The sequence below is a fragment of the Pelodiscus sinensis genome, chromosome 23 (assembly GCF_049634645.1).
Source record: "Pelodiscus sinensis isolate JC-2024 chromosome 23, ASM4963464v1, whole genome shotgun sequence".
In the NCBI taxonomy this organism is placed as follows: domain Eukaryota; kingdom Metazoa; phylum Chordata; order Testudines; family Trionychidae; genus Pelodiscus; species Pelodiscus sinensis.
This window is the reverse complement of record NC_134733.1, coordinates 20,182,019-20,207,452: the sequence shown is the minus strand read 5'-3', so window position 1 is coordinate 20,207,452 and position 25,434 is coordinate 20,182,019. Positions and strand designations below refer to the sequence as shown.

At 49.7% G+C, this 25,434-nt stretch overlaps 1 protein-coding gene across 13 annotated transcripts in view; it reads right to left on the bottom strand.

Annotated features, from left to right (window-relative positions):
• Positions 1-7,746: 7,746 nt before the first annotated feature.
• The window catches only part of LOC102458752 (transcription factor HES-5), a 38,456-nt gene continuing 20,768 nt past the window's right edge, over positions 7,747-25,434 (bottom strand). For 7 of the 13 annotated variants that reach the window (XM_075906686.1, XM_075906685.1, XM_075906689.1 and 4 more), the window contains 3 exons: positions 9,708-14,907; positions 9,332-9,512; positions 7,747-9,216 (listed from right to left, as the gene is read on the bottom strand). In XM_075906686.1, coding sequence (XP_075762801.1) covers positions 8,975-9,216; positions 9,332-9,512; positions 9,708-9,767 — 483 coding nt within the window. In that variant the 5' untranslated portion in view covers positions 9,768-14,907 and the 3' untranslated portion in view covers positions 7,747-8,974. Of the gene's footprint in view, positions 9,217-9,331; positions 14,908-25,434 lie in introns of those variants that run through there. The other 6 variants (XM_075906692.1, XM_075906691.1, XM_075906684.1 and 3 more) reach the window with 5 other exon arrangements.

Genomic DNA, 25,434 nt, shown 5'->3' with positions numbered 1-25,434 from the left:
GAGAATGAACCTTCTCGATGCAGAACGGCTGCATTCTGAAATACCGGCCGATAGCAGGCGCCGAGGAATAAATGTCTAATTGCACATCGCCAGGGAGGGGTTTGCTGGAATCCACTGTGTGCTGCCCAGAGACAGCCCTTACATGTGTGTGCTTTCGCGCTGCTATTTATCGACCTAGCAGTGCCCTGTCCCAGCCAAGAGTTGGAAGTGCTTCACACACACTGATGTACACGCCTCTCTCTCTCTCTCACACGCGCGCACACACACACACAGGCACAGGAGGAAAAAGGCCTCAGGCAGATAGGAATTCACTATAACAAGTGTGGCCAACCTGAGCCTGAGAAAGAGCCACCGTTTACCAATGTACACTGCCAAAGAGCGACAGTAATTTGTGAGCAGTCCCCCATCAGGTGCCTCCTCTCCCCTCTCCAGCATCTTTTGCCCACCAGCAGCCCCACCGATCAGCACTTCCTCTCCCCTCCCCACACCTCCTGCCCGCTGCAGTCAGCTGTTTCATGGCCCTCAGGAGGCTGTGTGGGGGAGGGAAGGAGCATGGAGGAGGAGGTGGAGCCAGGAGTTGAGCACTGGAAAGTTGGCACCTGTGGCTGCAGCCCCAGAGTCAGTGCTGAGCAAGGAACCGCATATTAACTTCAGAAGAGCCACAGGTTGGCCACCCCTGCACTATAACATTGTCCTTTCAAGGCAGGGTATCCCAGCCAGGCAGGAGCAGACACGATGTGCAACACAACAGCCCCAAATCCTACTGCTCTAACCCCTCTGCTCCATGCTGAGAGAAGAGATCCCGGAGCTCAGACTCCTCACAATCCCCGCTTGCCTGCGGACACGGCTGGCTGGGCAGAGCAAGCAGGGAAGGAGCTGACATTCCCACTCTTGTGCTTTCCAGCCTGTGCGCCACGAGCCAAACGGGATTGAGGATTTCCAGCTTTTGGATGAAATATTTCACGTATTGATATGTTGCTGAAAATGACACTTTTTTCTGGGGGGGGGGGGAGAGACCATTTTTTTACCAGCTCCAATAAAAATGTTATTCTGAGTCTTCAAAGAGCATCTCTCGCCTGCGGCTCTCAAAGCACCCGAACTCCCAACCCCCTGTGACACAGTGAGGTGCTGGTTTCTCTTTTTCACTGCCAGGCGCAAGCAGGGCCACAGTGAGGTGATGTGACTTGACCAAAGAGGGGGAGCAACGGAGCCAAGAGAAGAACCCAGCAGTCCCGATTCTCAGCCCTCGCCTCCAATCACAAATCAGTTCAGCCACAGGAGTTTCACTGCTGTGCATGATGCACAACGGAGCAAGGGGCAGTCAGAAACTGCTGTGAGACCAGTGAAAACATATCACAGGGAAATATTATTCAAAGCCAGTATGATTGAAGAGATCCATTTGTTCTAATCGCGTTAATCTGGTCTCTGACACTGCTACTTTCCATGGACTTCTGCAAATCCCTTAATTTTTCTGCCTCAATTTCCCCATCTGAGGATAATAATTATCAGGGGACAATGGGCCTGGATCAATCACAGCAGAGGCTGATGGCCTTTAAAAGTGAGCAGGAGAAACTGGGGCTGGAATTGACATTTGATGCAGCCAATTTACAGCAGCCGGCATGAACTGTCTGACTCAAACTAACGCAGGAAATATCCAGCTCTAAATTTTGGAATAACTATGTGAGCATCTACTCAGCAATACTGGACGGCTTATTCCGATTTCTGTCAACCTCATTCTATGAAGAATAACACTTATTCCGAAATAGCTATTTCAAATAAGGCGCATGTAGACGCTCCACTTCTGCTATTTCGAAATGGTCCCCACCAGGGCCATTCTAAGTGATTCCTCCTGGGGCTCTAACTTGAGATAGCACGTCTACATTAGGGGAGCCTGCCTCGGATTCATTTTGACGCTTCCTTGCATTGTAGACATGCTGTTTTGAAATAAGCTATTTCGGAATAACTATTCCGGAATAGCTTATTTCAAAATAACTGTGCAGTGTAGACATAGCCCCAAAGGGTTAAGTGTTGTTAATAAACCAGGAGTAACATAATCGAGGGCCTGGGAGAAAGGAGTTAAACAAAACTTGAAGCAAGTAGGAAAACTGGGGCCCTGACAGACTGTTCTGCTTATCTGCTCTGGCCAAATGCCTGTCCCGCTCTCCGCCCGCCCAGCCACGGTGTTCAGGAAGCCGACAGGACTGAGTGCAGGAGAAGTGACCGATTTCTGCAGGAGGAAGTTGTGAAGCTAATTTTTACCCTTTAAAATACAAAAATAGACAATTTGGAATAACTGGGATTTGCAAGGGTGAAATGGCAGGAAAGTAACTGAGCAGTAGCTCACAGAAATCTACGTGGATCTTCTCAAACCCAGGCCCTTCAATCTGTCCTTTGAACATTTACTATCAGCTGTAGGTCACGTCCCTAGCTGAGGGTCTCAGAGGGCCTTACTAAAGATCTGCCACTCGCACACAGGCAGTTAAGGTGACAGCTAACGCTCTTCAGACCCAAAGCCAGAACTTTGAACTTTTCCCTTTCAAAACAGGATGTTATTGCATAAGCTGCAGTTTGCCCACATGAAGTTGTATCTCTTTCTAAAAGCAAGTGAGCCATGTGAGCAGGGACTTAACCTGCCCATACACATGCCTCTTCTTTTCAATGGATCCCTGTCTGCTGGCACTGTGTGAGGGGGCATCTACACTGCACCTGGACGATGAAATCAGAGATGCAATTTGAGCTATGCAAACGTGTATCTTATTTTGATCTCATTTCAAAATAGAGCACTTCTCCGAAACTTCCCCTAGCCCTCGGGGCGTCAGGATAGCGCGCCCATTATTTCAAAATCTATTTTGAGATAACAGGCACGTTTAAAAGACGTGGAATAGATATGTCGGGATATCTCTAGTACTCCGAAATAGCGCCGCTGTGTAGACATAGCCTGACATATCTGCACGAGGAGTAGTGGGGAAGCATGAAGCTGACAATACACAAATGCATTTCTCAGCAGCACTCAGTGGCCCTTGTAAGTACCTACAGAATGGGGCTGGATTTTCAAAAGTGCTGCACACCCAACTTTCCCCTTTCGCCCCCAAGTGCTGTCGAAAGCACCAAGAATGTAAAGCAGGAAATCAGGTTCCTTCGAACCCTGGTCCCCTTCAGGGAGTCAGAAGTCTTGTCTTGACCCGTGCAGATGGAAGAAAGAAGCGTCGTTCTCAAGCTGAGTGCGTTTCTCTGTGAGGAGACATGAAGCCAGTAAACTGAAAACCCTTCTAGTGCCAGACCATTTGGCTGAGACACCCTGTGGGGCATTTGCAATGTGGGGGTGAGGCACGCACCGTCAGAGCCCCACATTTCAGAGCAGGGAGGAGTGCCTGGGCTGGCACGCAGGGCCCAGCGAGATGTCGTGTGCCCACATCCGCCTGCCTGCGCAGACACTGCTGTGAGAGGGGCCACGCAAACACCTAGAGGAGAGCAAAGCGTTTAATGGGCCATGGGCATCCACAGGACCCCACTGCCTGGGGCAGGAAGACTTTCCCCCGCATCTTTTCCTGAATACCAAACTATCCTGGGTGTGGCCCTGCAGCAGGTGCTGTGGAAATGACTTGCTAAGCCAGGGCTACTCAACTTTGGAAGCCCTGGAGGCCACAGTGATACTCACAGCACGTGCTGAGGACTGCAACTTACATGTGGTTGCATATGCATGCAAAGTATATGCAAATAGCTTCTTTCACACGGGGGGGGGGCCTGAAAGATTAAGGCAAGACTACACAGGCCCCATTTAACTCAGTTCTGCTGATATTAATAAAATGCAATATTTACCCGATTTGCACCCATATAACAGCACTTTTAATGAGCAAGGACTGTCCAGGAATTTAACTACTAAAATGCATCTCAACAGAAGACCATTATATTGACTGCTTTTGTTTTGGCTCCCACCCGAGGGCTGCGTGTCGAGCCCTGCCTTAACCGAAACCTCACCATGGGCTGCAAACAAACATGTCGAGTAGCCCTGCGCAAGGCTATAAATGCTGCAGAGGAAGGTTATGTAACATCCAACTTCCTCCTCCTTTCTCTTCAGGACATTTGCTTTTTAAATGTAACTGTGGCAAGCCCGTGAGACACCTGGCGGTGGGAAAGGAGAAGTGCTCTCCTGAAATCTGCTTTCCAGCCCTTGTCAGTGTTTTCCAGCCATACGGTTAAAATATTCACAGTCTGCAAAAGTAACAGCCTGGACACTGGCTAATGTTCTCCTTAAGGGCTGAGATAGGTTGTAACTAGCACCCCAGTCGATTAGCAGGGGCGCCGCAGCGGGGTTTGCTCCCGGCTCTTAATACATGTAAAAGGCTGGTGTGCAGCAGGGGGGACATGGTGAGAGCCGGGAATCAGTTGTCTTTACTCGCGCCAGGTTCCACCCCCACCCCTCCGCTGAGCTCCTGGTTTTTAAATGTATTAAGAGCAGAGGTGCAGTGTCTGGGACTGGTCGCGAGTCAGGAATCAGTTGGTTCCCAGTTGATTCCCGGCTTGCACCGGTCCCCGCTATCCTCCTGCCTCCTTCGCCTCCCGTGGAGCTGGTGCTGGGGGGAACCAGCTTAAAGCCAGTTCCCTCCAGCCCCTGCTCCTGCTTCTTCCAAGGGGAAGCAACTAGTTGAGGGACTTGTTGACTACTCACTTCTATTCCTAACTTCAATCTGCCCAGCAATGATTTCATATCAGCTGTGGGACAGCTCGTGCCCACATCCGCCTGCCTGCGCAGACACTGCCGTGAGAGGGGCCACGCAAACACCTAGAGGAGAGCAAAGCGTTTAATGGGCCATGGGCATCCACAGGACCCCACTGCCTGGGGCAGGAAGACTTTCCCCCGCATCTTTTCCTGAATACCAAACTATCCTGGGTGTGGCCCTGCAGCGGGTGCTGTGGAAATGACTTGCAAGGCCATAAATGCTGCAGGGGAGGCTCATGTAACAACTCCAACTTCCACCCCCACTTCCTCCTCGCATTTGCTCATTGCCTGGAACAGGGTCGCCCGGTGCTGTGAGCTGTCCAGGCTCTGGGAGACGGCTGTTTGCCTCCTACACGTCTCCCTGTTCTCTCAGGAGACTAAGCCAACCGCACCTGCTTTCAGCCATTCTAAACAAACACAAATCCCACCAGGACAGTCTGGACTAGAACACGTCCCCACCTCCCTCCCCCGAGAGCTGTAGGCAGCCTGGAGAAGGAGAGCAGCCTAAGGGTTCAGGCTAAACTTCCGCAAAGACACTGCCAGATATTTGTGAAAAACAACAGGCGTCCGGCCTCTAGTCTCCGGACAAAGCCTGAGACACCTGGCGGGGGAAAGGAGAAGTGCTCTCTTCAAATCTGGTTTCAAATTCCTGTTAATGTTTTCGAGCCATGACGTTAAAATTCTCATTGTTTGCAAAAGTAACAGCCTAGACACTGGCTAATGTTTTCCTTGAATAAGGTCTAATAATTATTAGTGTAAATATTACACCAAGAGCTGCATGGTGGTGTGGGTTTTCCTAGGGAGGGTAAGTAGCATTTAATTAGCTAATTGAGTAGTTGTTGGAAATTCCATCACCTACTCGATTAGTAGCTGGGGAGGCACTCGTTACCCCCACTGCAGCTCTGCCTTTTTAAAAGGCAGAGCCGCAGGGGTTGGTTTCACACCTGGTCCCCCGCTGCACCTCTGCCTCCCCTGCCTCCCTCCAGACAGTGGGGGGAACCAGCAGCTCCTGGCCAGCACTAGTTCCTGTTCTCCCCCCCGCCTCCTTCTTGCAGCCTCTGATACAGGGGGCATTTGCCCCAGACTATGAGCTTCAGACAGGTATGGGATTTCCCCACCATGTGCAGCCTCATTGGCCTGGTTTAGGGTGACCCAAGAACAAGTGTGAAAAATGAGGACAGAGGTTGTGGTAGGGTAGTAAGGGCCTATATAAGAAAAAGCCCCTAATACCAGGACTGTTATAAAATCGGAACATCTGGTCACACTAGCGTAGCAGCCTCCCCACTCCACCCAAATACAGAAGTCAAACTACGCCTGTTTAGCTCGACAACATCTCTGCAGCTGAGGTCCGGCCACTGCTTGGAAAACGTGATTATTAGTCTCCGAGGGGTAACCAGGTTAGTCTGTTATTTTAAACACAACGCGGTGTCCTGTGGCACCTTAGAGACTAACACAACTGTAGATAGTGTCATGAGCTTTCGTGGGCTAAAGTGGGGTTTGCCCACGAAAGCTCATAATACTAGCTGTATTTTCGTTAGTCTCTAACGTGCCACAGGACTCCTCGTTGTGATTATTAGCGTTACGGCAGAGGCCTTAGCTGAGATCAAGGCCCCAATGTACTCGGTGCTGTACACACCTTCAGAGACCAGGGAGTATTTATCTGATTGATTCATGAGGCCCCCGCAGCCCGGCAGCCAGAGCCACACACATCAACCCAAAGCACCATGTTCCGAATCAAGAAGGGAATGGAACGGAACCCTCCAGGCCCTGTAATGACAAGAACCAGCCTCCATCCCGGGGGAAGCAAAGAGTGAGGCAGTGTTTCAGGGTTTGTTAGCAGGGGTGCATTCCTGCTCGGAACACGCTGCCCTTGCCAGCAACTCCACCCCTGCCACAACGCTTCCATGGCCTGGCTCAGAACTTAAGGTGCTGCCCCTGGGGGCTGTGCAAACCCCGGACAGTCTGATGACTGGTTAACGGGACGGCTGTCAGAGAACAAAAGCAGCCCACACAGAGGCTGCTGCAGAGCTGGAAACGGAGCCCAGTTCTGCGAAGGTCCAGCCGGAGCCTCGGGCAGTGATGGGAGGGGAATGGGCACTGCCCCACCGCTGAGCCTTTCTAGTCTTTTTAAAACTGGAAAGTGATTTGGGGGGTTTTAAACTGTAGCCAGGCCAGGGGCTCTTCCTGGCACAGGCAGGGGGCTCTTCTCAAAGGCCTCTGGCTCATGGCGCTTGACTGTATTGGATCCATTCATGGAAAGCCAGGGCCGAACAGTGCTGGCTAATACAAGGGGACCTCGCATAGCGTCTTGCCAGGAGAGGTCTAGAAGTCCTGCCTGGCCCTGAGGTTACACTGGCTGGGAGGTGCCACTGGGGATTTACTGCAGAACATCGGGTCTCGGTAGCCCATTGGGCAATGGAGAAAAGGAACAGGGCAGGTGTGTCCCTGGAACCGTCCCTACCTGTGACATGTATGTCCTTTAGCCATTCAGCAGTGTAAAGCAGGAGGGAGGAGAGCCCGGGCGCTTCCCTCTACAGCAGTGTTTCCCAATTGGTGCTCCGTGGGACCCCAGGGTTCCGCGAAGCGAAAGTAAGAGTTCTGCGAGAATGTGGCACCCCCCAGCCCCCTCTTAAAGAGACAGAGTCTATTTTGCAGACTTTTTTTTTTTTTTTTTTTGCTTGACCAATTCTGGTGGGTCTTTTTTTTGACAAATTTTACCCTGACAACCCTAGGGGTTCCTTGAAATTGTTTTAAGTTGAAAAGGGTTCTGTGGCCAAATAAAATTGGGAAACACTGCTCTACAGTTACACCAGTTTTATGCCAGTGTAAATCCATTGCCCTCATTGGACCCTGGATTTTAAGAGAGACCAGAATGGCACCACGAGTGGCTCGCCAGTGCAGCTGCCTATGCTTCCTGGGCAGTGGCAAGAGAGACCAAGGGAGGCTGAGTGGGCGAGGGGTGTCTCGCCTTGGCTTCCATCCCTCTTCATGCTCTAGGAAGGAGGGGCCAGCAGTTAAGGTTCCAACCAAGGGCTGGAGAATGTGGGGTTGAGTTCTCTGCTCTGCCACTGACTTCCTGTGTGACCTTGGGCAAGACAGTTAGTAACAGAAGGGGCATGGAGCCTGGGATCATAGCACTGCTCCACCTCCCAGAGGTGTCATGCAGGTAAATATGTTACAGACAGTGTGGTGCTGAGCTATCTCAGTGACAGGGCTGGGTCAGTGCCTAGGACAGGCAGGAGCAAACTCCTTTGGTCTGAGAAGTCTGCTCTTGTAATGCATGTGGTGGTGTTACATTAGCAGAGAGTATCCCAGCACAGAGCTGACAAGAAGGAAACCAAGCTGGCAATTGCACACAAATGCATTTTTATTTCTCTCTACAGACCGGATACTACTGCATACACAGTATGCACAGTGCCCATAGGGCTCTTCCCAGCCGGGGGAGAAACCCACCATCCACAAGGAATGAAACTGCTCAGTACAAAGACCATCATTATAATAATGAACATGCTGGAAAGAGCTAGCCTGACAGCCAAAACGTATAACATTGAAACACCAAACTCTGCGTCTACTTTCCTTTTTCTTTAATATAAAGCATTCAGGTATCGTTTTCCTAAACAGAAAAAGCAGCAACATGGTAGAAATATCCCACACAGCTTTATCTAGTGACCTCTTGCTAGCTCTAATGTACAGAGTGTGATGGGGTGAAGAGAAGCTAGGAATCTATCTTTGCTGCTATGCAAGCGGCAAGCCAACAGAGCAACAGAACTTGTAACACCATCTACCAACAGAGTGAGGCCCTAAATTCAGAGTGAGCAAACATGGCTCAGAAAGCCAGAGCAAAGCTGACAGCTTTTACAAGGAAAATCAGAGAATTCTCTCCTACAGAGACTGCTATCTGTCACAATCTTAACCCAACTGTAACACTGATAACATTTAGCCACCTACAAAAATTTCCTTCATTGTGAAGACACATGCCCATCCACCCGGAGTCCTGGTGTACGTTACTGTCACCAGTTTTTGCACAGCTTAAATACCACTCAACAGAATACTTGAACCTTTTTCAGAGGATCCACGTGAGACTGAAAAATCAAACGTATTCCATTCTTCCCACATATAAATAAAAGAGGGGAAATAATATTCCCTACATAGAGAGGATCAGGATTGGACTATCAAATGCAGTCATACCCATCCTCTGGAATATAAAAGAGAAAGGTCCATAGAGCAAGCATTTTCTGCCCTCCCACCCACAGTCTACCAGGGTCTCCAGAGAGCACTGATGTTCTTCAGGGATGCTTGCTTTGGGGTGTTCTGGCTGGAAGGGGAGCAGACGGTCTCTGGAGCAGTCACCTGGCTCTTCTGGAAGTGACTCAAGAGCTTGCTCTGCGTTTCTGTTTGGACTTTATGGAGAGACAGGAAATGGAAAGCCTCCTGCAGGCACCTGGAATAGCCTTCCTTGAAGTCGAACTGAGCGTTTTTATGGACGGCTCCGGCAGCTAGAGAAGGATAGAGTGAGGGGAGGAGAAAAGAGACCACGATTTAGATTCATTGCTCATGTTCATGGCACTTCCTACAGCACATCACTGGATTGAAGCCAAGTCTGATACTCACTCTTCATCTGCAGCTGGCTCTGCTGTTTCAGGTAGCTGACCGTCATCTCCAGGATGTCGGCCTTCTCCAGCTTGGAGTTGGGCTGGTGTCTCTGGAACTCCTTCTCCAGCAGGAGCTTCAGCTGCTCGATGCTGCTGTTAATCCGGTCCCGGCGCATTTTCTCCACCACCGGCTTCCTCAGCTGCACAAAGCAGGACAAAAGATTTGCTTAGAAAACATCCTAACTCTGCCACATCTCTGAATCTCTACCTAGCACGGGATGCTCAGCTGGTGAAACTGACACCGAAATAGAACGACACTTATTTGTACCAGCTGAGTTGCTAGTTCCATCTGTTTCACTGAAGCAGTCAGCAAAGCAGACGGTGCCGGTACTTACTTTGTTTTTCTCTTTTGGTGTCAGCAGGTTGTGCTCCATGAAAACAGTGCTGGGAGCCATCTGTCCTGAGCTAAGGAGGCAGATCTCAGTCGGGCTGAAGTCCCGTGGAAGCGTGCTGCTGGAAGCTGGCTCTGCCCTTATTTATATGGCACAACCCCGTTGAGAATCTGTGGGTCTCTGACTTGGTTGAGTTTCCCACACTCCGGAGCCAATCAGAGATAGGCAGGACAATAGAAGAAGCATCTATTCTTGCATGCTCCATCGGCAGTGAATAGCCGGGGGATAATGACCTTCTCCCAGATGAGCAGGTGGGGAGTATGTGCTACGGGAAAGACTGGGATCCAAATTACATGTTAGAAGCTGGGAAAGAGCTGGCCCTCAGTGAGAAAAGCCTGCTGACTGACGCCACAGATCAATAGCTTTCTGGGCATGAACAAGATTCAGCTCACATACAATGGTGAAGGCAGGAGCTAGTTGCTGATGGCGGGAAGGCAGCGCATCTGTGCAGAGGAATAGATGGGACTGTATCCCGTTTGAAAGCACACGCCCAAACCCACACTCTGGCTGTGCACACACCCGGGACACACCGATGGAGGCAAGCAGCACCCTTGCTTGAGATCACTAGCTGCTGAAAATAAACCGTCGACTTTGTTTTGCTTATTTTAAACCAGGGTTGAAAGTTTGGGTTGGTTTGTTTGAATCACGAGTCAGATTCTGACATTCCTCCTCTGCTGACATGTGTGTCACCAGACTCAAACTACAGTGTGGACTCCATGGTCCAGCTCAGAATAAACAATGCTCGTCATTGTGAGTACACGCATCTAGACAGAATGCTACTTGCTCACTGGTGCAGCGGACAATCTTGTGTCTAAGCAGAGGACGAGGAGGGAGATTTGAGTTCTGTTCTCAGACGTCCTGCGCGACTTTAGGCACTTCACTCCACCATGCTTTAATTTCCCCATATAGGAAAAACAGTCACAAGAATGCTTTATTTATCTGTTCTTAAATAGGAGGTGAAAGAGGGAATATAGTGGGTGCTGAATATTTAATACGTTTGCATGTATGCACTACCTTTGTCCAAGGACCTCAAAACATAATGAACATGAATTTAGCCTTACAACCCACCCCCTTCCATTCCCATCATGAGGCAGATTTTCATGGGATTATCCTCATTTTACCAATGGGGAAACTAAGGCACAAAGCAAAGTCACATAGCAAGTCAGAAACACAACTGAAAACAGAATCCCAATCTCCTTCCCTAGGCTACATTCCACACTAGGATGTGATCCTATTAGCAGTCTCTGCTCTAGAGAGACCCAGGACTGCACTAGCAAAAGATGCTGCTGTTTTGAATGTTAAGATGCATTCTTAGAACTATACATCATTATCATCATCATTAATAAATTGCACCTGACTACACCCTGCCTGCTTGAATTGCAAGGAATCCTCGCTCACTTTTCGGAGCATTAAATTAACTCGCACCAACCTAGGTTGTGGCTCAAACGGAAGCAGACAGATTTCTGCACCATCTGTATGTTTAAGAATTTCATGGAGTCAGGCTGATAAAAACAGTACACATCTTCCGTTCCAATTCATTACTTTATAAGGCTTTGGTTAAAGCATGGAGCTGGGCTGCAGAAGCACCAGGGTTTGTTCCCAAATTTGTTCCAGATTCACTGTATGAACTTTATCAGGTCATGTCCCTTCTCCGTGCCTCAGTTTCCCATTGATGCCAAGGGGATTATAATTTTCCCTTCTCTCACTATCCGATTCAGTTTATATTTGTTAAGAGTTTGGGGACCATGCCGTGGAACGTGCTAGAAAGCTGTATGCAATGTATATGACAGCGAATACAGATGCACACGCTTAGCCATCACTCTCTAATTCAGCTATTCTCAAAACCAGGTAAGGCTTAAGTGACCTCTTCCAGGATCTGCTTTTCCTTCCCCCATTGTACTGCCCTTGAATAGGCCCCCTCCTCTGGTACAGAACAGCAGCTGTTGAGCTCTGAGTCTTTTATGCCAAGTGGTGGGAAAGTTTTGTGACACCATCTTACATGTTTCCCCCGAAGTGTGTGGATTAATTCCGAGCCCACGTAATGCCACCTAGGATCCCATTGTTTCTCCTCCCGCTCTCCTCTGGGGGACAGCTCTGACACAGAACCTCTCAAGCAGCACACTCATTTCTAGGGCTGATTAGCCAAGGACACATAGGGAGAAACCTGCCGGTTCCCCAGCCCACACCCTCACCTAACAGCTTTGCCTGAGATTGCTCCTGCTTTGCAGAGGAGCCTTCCAATAACCAGCTGTGAGAAGAGCCATCTAGTCTCCCTTCAACATCCATCATGCACACGCCTGCCCCAGGTTTGAATCTAACAAAGCTGTTTTAAGCGTCAGACGCCCCCGCCCTGTAATAACCAGTTGTACAGGACAAGCCAAGCCTTTCCACGCTTACCCTCCTTTGGCGGGAGCATCTGAGTTTTCTGGCCCAATCAGGATTTTTGTTTTTGTGGAAGACAAATGACTTTTCAAAGGGAAGGCCTGTTAGAACAAGGGTGAGGGTGCGCAGGTGACCTGTGCTGCCTTTGCCTGTTTTCTATCACAGTCTGGACCTCTGGCCACATCTGGGATTTTGAGCCATGACTCGGAACACATGTTCTGTCTAACAGAGAACCGTGGGGTTAGACTCAGGCAGAACTGGCAGAGCCTCCAAGCTGTTCGTTGACTGTGCTAGGGTGATTAGAGTCACTTGTCTCCACGGTTGGTATAAATCCATATAATTCCATGCATGTCAATGGAGCTCTACTCATTGGCCCCCACGGAGGGTCCGGTGCGTGTTTCTAGGTCACATAGTCTAAAAATAATACAATTTGCAAATAGGAATTTTACTTCCTAGCTGAGCCTGAATAATCAACAAATTACATAGGGCCAAATCATGAATTGCTATAGCCTCACTGAAGGCAATGGGAATTTCATTCAATGAAAGACTGCAGAATTTGTCCCATTGAAAAAAGAACAAAATATGTAACCTGCACCGGCTCCCCCAGGCTTCCGGAAATTGACCGACACTTGCAGGAAATTAGTGATATGTCATACAATGCCTGCTTCATTCCTCCCTGCCAATAGACGCTGCAAGGGAATTACTTTCAATTCCTGTTGGACTTCTGTGGTTTGACGGACCTTTTTGCAAGAGTCATTTGCTTTGGTTCTGGTAAGATTGGGACTGGGAGCCCTGGAAATCCCACGTTCTGTCCTTGCCTCTGATATTAGCTCTTTGGCCATGAATGAGTCACTTAGCTACTATGGGCCTCTGTTTCTCTGGATGTGAACCAGGGATGATCCTTTGGTCAGTTTCACTGATTGTTGTGAGGTTCCTCTATTGTATGTAAATGATAAAAGTGCAAAGTCTCTCTAACTTTTGACAGCAGCTTTTCCTGGCCTCCCTGAAACAAAATGTTCTAGTCTCAGGAAAAATAAACAAAATAAATGGCTCAATGGTTTTCTCTGAGGCTTTGCAATCAATAAGGAAAATGAATTAACCAGTGAAGAACTAGCTTTGGAAGAGACCACCACTTTGGCATGCTGCAAGACTGACCTACTGTCACACCAGTTTGATTTGGAAATCCCAAAGCAGGGCAAGGAGCCAAATTCAGCTCTACAGGTGTCACTGGAGTTATATCAGGGATCATGAATTTGGAATAGTTATGTCCCCAAGTCAGAATGATTTGCTTTCTACTGTGGGACCAGAGCACATGGCATTGGGAAGCAAACAGATGATGACGGTAAGATCCTACCTATAGGTACCATGCTCGAAATGTGCAGTTAGCAATATCCCGCCTTCTGAGTCTCTGCCAGATGTTAGCTTTCAAGGCGTTTTAAAGGCGCTGCGGCTTTCTCAAGTCTTCAGCGAGCTTCACTGCTCTGATTGCTTCCTTTCTGATAACTGCTACCCAGATGGCCTTTTGGGAGCAGGGTTTCCCACTGAACACAATGCAAAGTCAAGCACCATTGCTAATGTGGTTTGTAGCCAGGCACACTTCTTTTGTGTGGGGGATGAATATGGTTAAGAAATGGTGTGGGAAACTTGGAGGTACACAAACTTCCACAGCCTTATGTTAATAAGCTGCTTACCATCGTAGGGTACTTAGGAGAAAAGGAGAGGCAAAGACTCTGTGTGAGAGATGGGAAAGGCGGCAAGATCTCAGTGGACGTGGATAGACCACGTTGCGTGAACCCTGGTGACCCGACTCAGGGAAAACTCCCATTGGGCCAAATCCTGAAACCTTTTCCCAAGTGAAACCCTCACTGAAGCCAATGGGAATTTCAGCCTGAATAAAGCCAGAGTGGGACTTACAAATTTGACCCATAACCTTTGGCATTTCCAGGGCCACAGTCTGATCTCAGCTACACCAATGTAAATCTGGAGTGACTCCGTCATCTGCAGGGGAATTCTCCCTGATTTTCACCAGCATAACCGTGATCAGAATCTGGCCTTTCTATCCACGCAGCTCAGAGCCCTTTTCAAGCATTTATGAACAAATGAGGTAGGATACCCCATTTCGCAGGATAACTGAGGATCCAGTAGGGTAAGAGTCTGATTTTCATAAGGATCTGAGCCTATTTTTTTGAGCATATTTACATGTGTGTATCCAAATCACATAATTTGCACACGCAGGTGGCTAAACAGGTCCTTGCATATGCAAATCTGTAGTTGGCCTGTGACCCACAGTAAGCACAAACATAAAACCGACATGCAAGTGGGCGTCAACTTTGAAAAAAACAGCAACAAATGTGAATCTGTGAACTGCAAATCAGGCTCCCGCCTCGCCTGCCAACTCAGGACTCAGCCTGCATCTGGCAACTGTTTTGCTACAACTTCCAAACGTTGGGCCGGACAGGAGGGCATCTGGGCTCAGTCTGTGGTTTTGCAGGGATGGCATCCACGTGAAAAACGACTCGCCATGGATTGAGTTTTGGGAACCCTGAGTTCACTGGGGCAGAATGCAGGCCTGGACTATAGTGCAAAACCAGTAAGTACCCCTGGTGCTCACGCTGCTCTGCAGAGGGTGGTGATGTTTGCTCACACTCCTCCCTGATGGCAGAAGCCGTCCTGACAGAGCTGGGAGTGGTCAGAGTGGCGATTCTCAAACGTTTGTACTGGTGACCCCTTGCCCACAGCAAGCCTCCAAGCGCGACGCTCCCTAGAAATGAAAAACCCTTGTTAAATATTTAACACTATTCTACATGCTGAAGGAGAAGTGCAGCTTGGGGTGGAGTCTAACAGCCCACGAATCCCCACGTAATAGCCTCCCGGCCCCCTGAGGATCACGACGACCCCTCAGTGACTGAATTCCAGGTGTTTAAATATCAGTCAGACCTCCCGGTTTGAATATCCAGCCATTACTCTCCAACCTCAGGAAACTGGAGCAATGGACTGGCAGTTTGGGGACTTCTGAGCTCTGTCACTAATGGACTGTGTGGCCTTAAGCAAATCGCTCCTCTGTGCCTCAGTTTCTCCAACTGTAAAACCGGGAGAATAACACTTCCAAGAGGGCCAAGCGGCTTGGTCCATTAACATTCGCACTGGGCTTTGAGATCTTTGCATGAAAGGAATCAGACACGTGGAGTGCTGTCCTTGCTGGGCCCTCAGCTCGCGCTCTCTCTGTTCGGAGCTGGCGTACGGAGCTGCACACACAAAATCATTTGCAAATCCCATGCTGCATACTCCTGGGCAGAGCACGCAGTAGGCTGTACACATGCACAGAGCAGAGAACCACACACAGGCCCAATCCTGCTCCACTGAACTCAGTGGGACTGTTTGGGCTTGGATGGGTTTTCGATTAAGCCTTTTTCTCCTAGACATTGCATTCCCTGCTCTGCTTGTGAGTAATGAGGGTTTAAACATCAGTTAGAACTCCCAGTATGAATTTCCAGCCATTTCTCTCCAGCGACAGGAAACCGAGTTGGCGGTGGGTTTTCCCGCCAACCGCCATCCTGGCTGGTTTTTATAATCGGATTTTTCTGTCATTCTCTCACCCTGCGTCAGCACCAGGCAGATGTGGGACCAAGGATAGGAGCATGTCACAGACTGTGTGAGTTTGGAGTTCCTCTGAGTTTCCCACACTGCTTCCCTATTCACTGCATTCAGGCAGAGGATAATGAAAGTGTGCCGACCTACAAGCTGAATTAGAAATGGTGTTTGACTTCCCTTTGTACTTCAGAGAAGCCCTGTTCTGGGTAGACCATCTGCATAGCACTTACTGTGGAGAAAAACATTGATCAAGGTCTGTCAGCTTGAGCTGGGGGAACTTTGGAAAGTAATTCCTTGTGCCACTTCAGTTCTTTAGAGCTTAACATCTGGCCTGGGGGGAGGAAGGGTGCAGCTGATGGCTTAACAATTTCACTTCTTTTTAAACTTTTGGATGTTGTCATCAATCTGTAGGGGATTGTCTGAACTTCTGATTCTAATGATGTGGTGAGAGATCACACACTGGGAATAATACCTAGTGCTTTGCATTTCAAAAGTAATTTCCAAAGAGTTGCGATGAAGTCTCAGAATTCCCTTGAGAGACAGGAATGTACAGGACAGGTTGAACCTCTCTAGTCTGGCTCCCTTGGGACCTGGCCAGTGCCAAACCAGAGAATTTGCTGAACCACAGGAGGTCAATATTGTCTAGCGGCACCACCAACCCTTCCACTGCTTGCTGGGCTCTGAGAAGACATGTAGGGGTAAATTAGAGCTAAATAACAGCACAGGACTGCTCACATTCTGCTCCCTCTCTCACAAAGGTATCGCCCATCTTGCTTTCATGAAGGCTGCCATCTTGGCGCCAGGTTCCCTGCTTCCCAGAGAACAGGTGAGTTACTGGAATAGAGCACACAGGAGAGGGAGAGGTTGTAAACAAACTTTATGGGATCATGGGAAACTTGGCCAAACCCATGCTTAGTGGACATCCAGTTAACTAAAATCATGCCGGACCACGGATATTGCTGGGCCAGAGAGTGCTGGATTAGAGAGGTTCGACTTGTAGCTGCATTCTGCAGAGACACAGGCAGGATCAACCCAAAAGATACAAGAGAAACAGCTGGTGGTTTTGGGTGCTCAGTTTCACATGTGTTTTGCAGAAATCCAAAGCACCTGTTATCATTTTAACTTGATGCTTCTGAAAATGAGGCTTTGAGGTTGAACACCCAAAAATCAGAGGCCATTTTTGAAAATGTTAGCTGGAGTAAGGGTGAGAGCTGGGATGACAGGGCAGGACGTCCTGGCCCCCAAGGCTCTGCTGACACTTCTCTCTGAAGTACACAACATCTTCAGTAACAGTGGACTAGCTCTCTCTAGGGAAAACAATTTGGGTTTTGCTCTGTAAACGTCCATCTCCTTCGCGCCAGACTTCCTACAGCAGTGGGAAGTGTTCTTCTGCCGCTGTCCTAATCCAGAGGTGGTAGCTAACTCAATAGAGGGGGTCTTCCATGGATCCAGTTCAGTCTACACTGGGGCTTAGGTCGGTGTAGCTACTTCTCCCAGTTCACTCCGCTGAACGATGTAGTGAGATGGACCTTATTAGTGTGGAGCAGCCCGTAGAGGTGAAAGGCTGCTCAGTCCATTACAAGCTGGTGGAGCCATCAAGTCCTCAGCACCAGATGCAGCTACTGTGCTAAGGGTGAGTTGTAGCTTTGTACAGGGGGACCTCAGCACCGACAGTTGCCGCTTATTCCAGGGAGCAGGGGATGCTCACAGCCCTATAATCAGTGCTGTAGGAGGTAAGCCAGGGGCCTGGCTTTTGGGAGCCTGGCTTGTTTATTGCACTAGACTCCACTGGGCTTGTATCCCAGCAGTGCAAGGAGCAGGACAGGTGCGGGAGGGAGGGTGTCTTTCAGCACATGGGGCCGAGCTTTTAGAATGCCCAAGTCCTGGGCGGGAACTATGGCACACTCCCCCCACGTATCAGAGAGTGGGACCAGGGCGGGACCATCCATATAGGTGAACTAGGCGATCGTCTAGGGCGCCAGCCTTTAAGAGGGGCCAACTTAGGCAGAAGTGATTTTTCCCTCTATTAAAAACCATCTATTAATATGTTATCTCTTATAAAGGAAAGCATCATCGATTGTACGTGTAAAGCAGTGCATCGTTGCCATGTCAGACGCTGAGTTGTACTTAGAGCCCTACAAATCTGCAGGTCTCTCTCATTTGTGATGCGAGTGCAAATTTTTTTATCCGCGCAGGGCTCTAGTTATTTATTTCACATTGTGGAGCAGGCTGTGTATGGAAATACAGGTAAAAAGTGTCACATCCCAGCTTCAAAAGAGCAGCCCCTGGGTTTGCTGCCTGGGGCGGGGTCTGGCAGCTTCAGTCTCTCTCAGTAGCCCAGTGTTGGCCAGTCACACAGTTGCGAGTGTTGCTTGCTGCTTAGTGAAGGCCAGTCAATGACCTGCAACAGCTGTTCTGCCATGTTCCGAGCCGTGATCCTGAAGATGCTGTGTCCATGAAGACTTCGTATTGTGTTGGATGGGAAGAGGTTTTAACAAGATTGTAAAAGGAGAATCACAAGTACTTGTAAGATTACAATTTTGATTTTCACATTGTTCATTTTGAAGGCCAATGACGGTAAAAGGTCATTTTAGACTTCTCATTTTTTTCTATACTGAACATGGGAGGAGGCACCTAAGTCAGTTCACCTAGGGCACCAAAAACCCTTGGGCCAGCCCTGACTGGGACTTGGGCAGGTTCAGAGGCCTTCCTGGGTTTTCAAAGCTCTTCTGCTTTGTCTGCTCTGAACAGGTGCAGTCTCCTCCCGCTATTGCCCGTGGAGCACATGTTCCCTGGGTCCCACAAAACCTACCTGTGCAGCAGGGTGTAAAAGGCAGGTTCACAAGACACACTTCCATTGTTCTCGCCAGCTCTGAGACTGACAGCCACTGAGCACAAGGAAGTTCAGGAGCTCACATGCTGAGACCGGGGCTGGGATGCCAGAGGGCTAGGGCCGGGGGGGATCAAACCGAGACACACAGGATTGGGTTATCAACTAACCTGTCCCAATCCCTAATCTCCATTCTGGAGGCATTGCCTCATACCAATATTCTCCACCAACCTAGCACCTGCCATCCAGGCTCAACACATGTTAGGAGCATTCAGTGATCCTGCTGCAAAACCCTGCTAAGGCTTTTATAATAATCTCTCATAAGAACAGCCACACTGGGTCAGACCATCTAGCCCAGGATCCTGTCTTCCGACAGTGGCCGATGCCAGGTGCCCCAAAGGGAATGAACAAAGCAGAGAAATCAACGAATGACCCTTCCGTGTTGCTTAGTACAGCATCAGGCAGTCTGAGGCTTACGGACATCCAGACCATGGGGTTACATCTTGGCTAACAGCCATACCCAGACCCAGGAATTTATCCGATTCTTTTTTGAACCCTGCTCCACTTTTGGACCTCACACTATCCATGGCTACAAGTTCCATAGGCTGACTGGGTGCTGTCTGTAGTACTTCCTTTTATTTCCTTTCAACCTGCTGCCTATTCATTTTGTTTGGTGGCCCCGTGGTTCTTGTGTTATGTGAGGGGATAAGTAATATTTCCTATGACATTTTCTACACACCACCTAGCCTACTTAGGTGGGACTATATGAGAATTTCAGCGAACCCACTCTCTTTAAACCACAGAGAGAGAAAGTTTCTAGCCCACACGGTTTCAGAGGAAAACTTGAGCGTGACACCAAAATGAAGCCAAGACACTCAGAAACCACAAAGTAAATTAAAAAAAAACCTGCCAAAATAATTATGTAAAAGCCAAAATAGCTCCCATGGGCTACGTCTAGACTGGCATGATTTTCCGCAAATGCTTTTAACGGAAAAGTTTTTCCGTTAAAACCATTTGTGGAAAAGAGCATCTAGATTGGCACGGACACTTTTGCGCAAAAGCACTTTTTGCAGAAAAGCGTCCGTGCCAATCTAGAGGCGGTTTTGCGCAAGAAAGCCCTAGTCGCCATATTCGCCATCGGGGATTTTTTGCGCAAAACAGTTTTTAGCTGTCTACACTGGCCCTCTTGCGCAAAAACATTTGTAAACAAACAAGATTGCCTGGAGCCGACTCCCTCATCCATTTCTCTTCCTAATGGAGCCAAGCCAGCATTTGGGAGGGACAGCTCAGCGATTTGAGCACTGGTCTGCTAAACCTAGAGTTGTGAGTTTGATCCTTGAAGGGGCCAGTTCGGGATCTGGGGCAAATCTGTCAGGGATGGTACTTGGTCCTGCTGTGAGGGCAGGGAACTGGACTCTCAAGGTCCCTTCCAGCTCTATGAGATGGTAGCAAGGCCTGAATATTGGCTAGTTGCTCAAGACTAAAACAGATTCAATATTTAGAACATAATTAAAGAGAACAAGTCATTGATCTGGATAATGTGAACATCCACAGTGACATTAGACAAAAGGGGTTAAAAGGAAACTTCCTGCTAGGCCAGTTATCCCATGACTATCTGTTATGGGGGTTTCATGCATCCCCCCTGAGGCAGCTGGTACCTGACACTGAGCTAGCTGAACCAATAGCCTGATTCACCCGCGCCCTGTGTTCCAGGGATCATTTCTGTTCAGGATCTGGGGGCTGCTCAGAAACATTTGTCCCTCCCCAATTTTTCTCACCAGGCCAAGTTAAGGGCCCAAGGAGAAACCTTCAGCCAAGTACTTGGGGATACAGGGCTCGATTCTGCTCCCCTTTAAATCAATGGGGACAGCAACGGGCTCAGAGTAATGCCTGATTGCCTGTCTGAATGCTTAGGCCTTGTCTTCACTAAATGGAAGATTGACACTGATATGATCAATCTTCCAGAGTTTGATTTAGCAAGTCTAGCTAAGACCTGCTAAATCAAACTCAGAGGTTTGGTAGGTACTCCTACTCCTGCAAGGACTAAGAGAATGTTTGCTCCCCTCAGCCTCCTGCTGTGGGGATGGCAGGGAAACTTGAAACAAGGTTTGTCAACTCCAGCTACATAATTAACATAGCTGGGAGTTGCGGATCTTGATTTGACCTTCACTTTTAGTGCAGACCTGGCCTTAGCAGGCACTAGATGCAAACCACCATCATCATGACACTGCCTGGCAGCCCTGCAGAAGGGCTGGGCTAAAGGCCACTGGCTGCCCATGTGAAGGGTAAGGGCCTTGCACAGAATATTCAGGAGCGGCCTTGGCTGGACATAATCCTTGTAGCATTAATCCTTATACAGGGCCGGCCCGAGCCCTTTTGGCGTCCTGGGCCCGGGCGCGTGGCGCCACCCCTGGATGCAGGGTGCATGCGCTGGCCCGCCCCCTGGGGTGCACGGTGCATGCGCGCGCTGGCCAAAGCCACTGGCACACAGCCCAGAGCCTGCCCCCAGGGCGCTCGGCGCATGCGCTGCCCAGCCTGGCCCGGCCAGAGCTGCTGGCGCCGCACCGGGACGTGCAGGGCCCTGCAGCCGTGGGGGGAAGGGCGCTCCTCGCCGGCGCCACAGGGATGCGGGTGGGCTGGCGCTGTGGGAGCCGGGCACAGCTCCTGATGGCAGCTGTAAGGGACGCCACATGCCCCTTACAGCTGCCATCGGGCATCGGTTGGCGCCCTGGGCAGCTGCCCGGCTCGCCCATGCCTCCATCCGGCCCTGTCCTTATACCATCCACACATGGCTCTGTCACCTCTGCTAGCTTGAGAGGTGGGGGGGGGGGGGGGGAGTTTGCCCTGCTGGTGCCCATATTTCTAGAGCGTGCCAAAGGACTTCTACCGGGCATCTTTGCTGAAGCCATTTTAAAGATGCAAGGGATGAGGTTTGACAAGAGATCTCACTGATTTCGGAGGGGACAGGGGGAGCAGGGAATAAATACATAATCCGATGCTTTGATAAACCCCTGCTCCCGGGGCAATGAGTTCCTTTGAGATGTAACTGATTCTTGCCATCAGGCACCACCCTGCTCTCCCGGAGGGTCACTGCTTTCCCACATCCAAACGCATTATCCTACAGACCCTGCCTTTTGTACAACACACTTCATCTATTCATGTGCAAAGCAGCTGTAATCCCCGGCCTTTCACAGTCAATATACCAGGAAATAATAAATCCCTCTTGTGCGCCCTTGAATATCCCGAGAGGTGACTTGTGGGAATTTCCACTAGGCAGAAAAATAATAACTGCTTCATTTTAAATAATTTTTAATACTTGCTGTAAGGAAAATAGGTCATTGGCCCATAAATATTTCACGGCCACTCTCTGAAGCAGCTGGGGAAATTGATTTCACTTCTAACTACCTTGGAAATTCTCAGAGAGGTAGCCGAGTTAGTCTGTATCTGCAAAAACAAGTCCTGTCGTCTCTAAGGTGCCACCAGACTTGTTTTTATCTTGGAAATGCAGATCAGGTTGTATCATGTGTTTTGTGTTCCCCGATGATCAAAACCTTCCCTGAAGAACCTAGGAATGATGCTAGTTAAGAAGGAGGGATCAAGGAAGAAAATGAAGGTTAAATGTACAGGGAGGGTGACTTATAGCTGTTGCATTACAAAAGGTCTTCCTCGTTTGGGGGGGGAGGGTGGTCCGCATTAAAAAGTCTGTACCTGCCTCCTGCCTCCAGAAGGTGAGAGGTGAGGTAGTCCAGACAATGGCACAGTAATCATTAATTACACATAATGTGCCCAATGAGAACGTCTTTTCCTCTGAAAAGGGCCGATTCTGCCACACTTACACTGCGTGGCTCCTCTGGTCTGTTGTGCAGTGAATGAATGAAAGTGGCAGAAGGAAACATGAATGACAGCAGCAGCATCTGGCCCAGAATGGAATTTACCTACGGACCACAGGGTCAGGTCTTCCTCAGCACCTCTGACACTAACGCACTTCCGACACTGTATGCCATACACAACACACCTAAAATAACACCATCTCTGGAGGGGCAGGCATCAGCCCACGGAGGCAGCATGGGTTTTGTCCAACAACACCAGTTTGAACGGCTCCCTCCAGAGAAAGTGCCAACGGTTCGTGAATGGTCATGCATGCTAGATGGGAATGAGTTTTTCCAGGTCTCATGCAAGAGACCCTCACGCAGAGTAGCGTATGGAATTTGGTTTATCTACCCAGGAAGGGGAAGAGATGAGTTGACCCTGATAGGACTTGACCCTGTCGTCCTAAAAACCTAGGAAGCTTTTTAGAGCAGTGGTTCTCAACTCTTTGGGCTGCAGCCCATCCCACTCAATGCAAACCTTTCCATGGGCCACCAGCCAACCACCCATGACGACAAAATGGGTGCAGGTGGGAGGTCATTCCAAGAAGTTGGGTGCAGGAGTGGGCTGGGGGTGGGGGGTTCTGGGCAGGAGGGTGGGAGCAGGAGCGGGGTGTGTGTGTTAGGTCCTGGTGGGAGAGGTGCCTGAAGAGCCATGGAGGTGTGGGGTCTGGGCATGTGGTAGTTTGGGGGGCGCTTACCTGGCTCTGCGCCTCCTGCCACTCCCAGGCACCACCCCACCGCTGCTCCCAATGGTCATGATTCCAGCCAATGGGAGCAGCGGGGAAAGCCTCCAGTCGAGGGGTTTCCTGTGCTGCCATTCTCCCAGCTGGGGGGAGGGAGCCTCTTCTTCCCCCCATGAGCTGGATCCAGCCTGCGAGGTTTGGGACTTCCTCCCCAGGGGGAAGCTGGCACTGGTGCGCCAACCACGTGGGGGGGAGGGCTGCGGGGTGGAGCACCAGCACAGGCTCCCTGCTGCAGGGGGAGCCGAGCTCTGAGCCTGCAGCCCACCTGCACGATGGACACGGACTGCTAGTGGGCCACAGACCACATTCTGAGAACCACTGTTTTAGAGCATTAGTCAGTCAACAATGTTGCTAATACAGAGCTGGCCCAAATTAGACGCTAATGCCCTTTCAAGACCACAGCCCAAGCGAGGTTGTTACCACCCTGGTGCGTACTGAGGCAGAAGATGTCTCTGCCAGACTTTGCCTCATGGGTAGGAGGAAGAAGCCACTCATGGTATTTTCTACCTCCAGGGAAGTGCTTTCCTGTGCTTATGCTGTCATTCTTCTCTGGGGCTTGTATTCAGCATGCCTCACCTGCCCTAGAGGCACCGCAGAGATGTGCTCAACACTGAGGCGGGCAGGTAAACCACACACAGCCGTAGCAGAACCCCTCTGAGGAGAGTCAGTGCTATTATCCCCATTTTATGGAATGGCAAACTGAGGCAGAAAGGCATCTCCAAACTAATCCAAGGCCACACAGGAGTCAGTGGCAGAGCCTAGATTTCCAAACTCCCAGCCCTGCGCGCGATCCGAGAGAGGTGTAACTTTGCACCCGGCCCCCCACACTGCCCTTTAAAGCCTTGGCAAACGCAGCTCTCTGAAATGCTCTGCCCCACATGGCCATCCAGGCACTCTTTCCTGACGCCCAGAGAAAAGCCACGTGAATTCACGGTGCATTGACAGAAGCGCAAGCTCCACAAAGGAGTTATTAGCACCAAGCTGTGTGGGTTTGAATTTCCCCGAGTTTCCCACACTTTTCCTCTATTGACAGCATTTCTTGTGTGGACAATAGACGTGTGCCTTGCAACTACTTGCAACATTAGTGACGGTGCCTGAGCCTGAATGAATTCAAGGGAAAAAATCCAACTCCCAAAAGACCATCTGGCTAGCAGTTATAATACGCCAATAAAGGCCAGGGCTGCCTCTCAGGAGTTGGGAAAAAGATGCTCTTTGACACTGAATAGTCTCTTTAACCAGCTTGGTACAACGACTATCTGTCAGGCCCTAGCTTCAAGGTCCCTGGCCTTCACTCCGGCACTCTGGGAAAGATGACATGGGACACAGCCTTTTGGACAGGGCAGTGAAATGGGGCAAGGCAAAGGGCAGCATCTTATTAGAGCTGGCAAAAGCCAGCGGGGCCGACAAACCATCCCTTGGATGCATCTTAGCTCATGTTTTAATCCATCGTCTGGCTCAAAATGTTCACGAGATGACCGATCTCCTGGCTTTCCCAGAACACAGGGAATAAAAGGCTCAGAGGACAACATCTGTCCCTGATAAAGAACTAAGCCCATTCAGGCCTGTACAATGAAAACCATGAAGCTGGCTACGTCCCCGACTTCCTTTCCTGACAAATGCCTATTAAACTCAGGCGTTACTTCAGGGCTCTCCACACCAGCAACAGTCACTGGCTTTCTTTAACCATTGCCGAGTTCCAACTACACACAGTTCCATTTTTCTACTTATCTGCTTTGCCTCCGTGCTCCACGCATATCGTTTGTAAAAAAACAAGAGCCCCTATCTTACACAATATGGACCAGACCTGCTGCTGGCAGAAATCAGCATGGCTTTACTGAGATAAGCTCCAAGCGCAGCCCTTCCATAGCTCCAAATGTAGCCCTCTTTAATCTATCTCCATATACTGGCAGTCCCCAGGTTACGTACAAGATAGGGACTGTAGGTTTGTTCTTAAGTTGAATCTGTATGTAAGTTGGAACTGGCGTCCAGATTCAGCCGCTGCTGAAACTGACCAGCAGCTGACTACAGGAAGCCCAAGGCAGAGTTGCTCTGCCCCGGGCTTCCTGGAATCAGCCTCTGATCAGTTTCAACAGGCTGAATCTGGACGCCAGTTCTGACTTACATACAGATTCAACTTAAGAACCCCAGGCGTCCCCAAGTCAGCTGCTGCTGAAACTGATCAGCGGCTGATTCCAGGAAGCCTGGGGCAGAGCAACTCTGCCTCAGGCTTCCTGTAGTCAGCGCTGGTCAGTTTC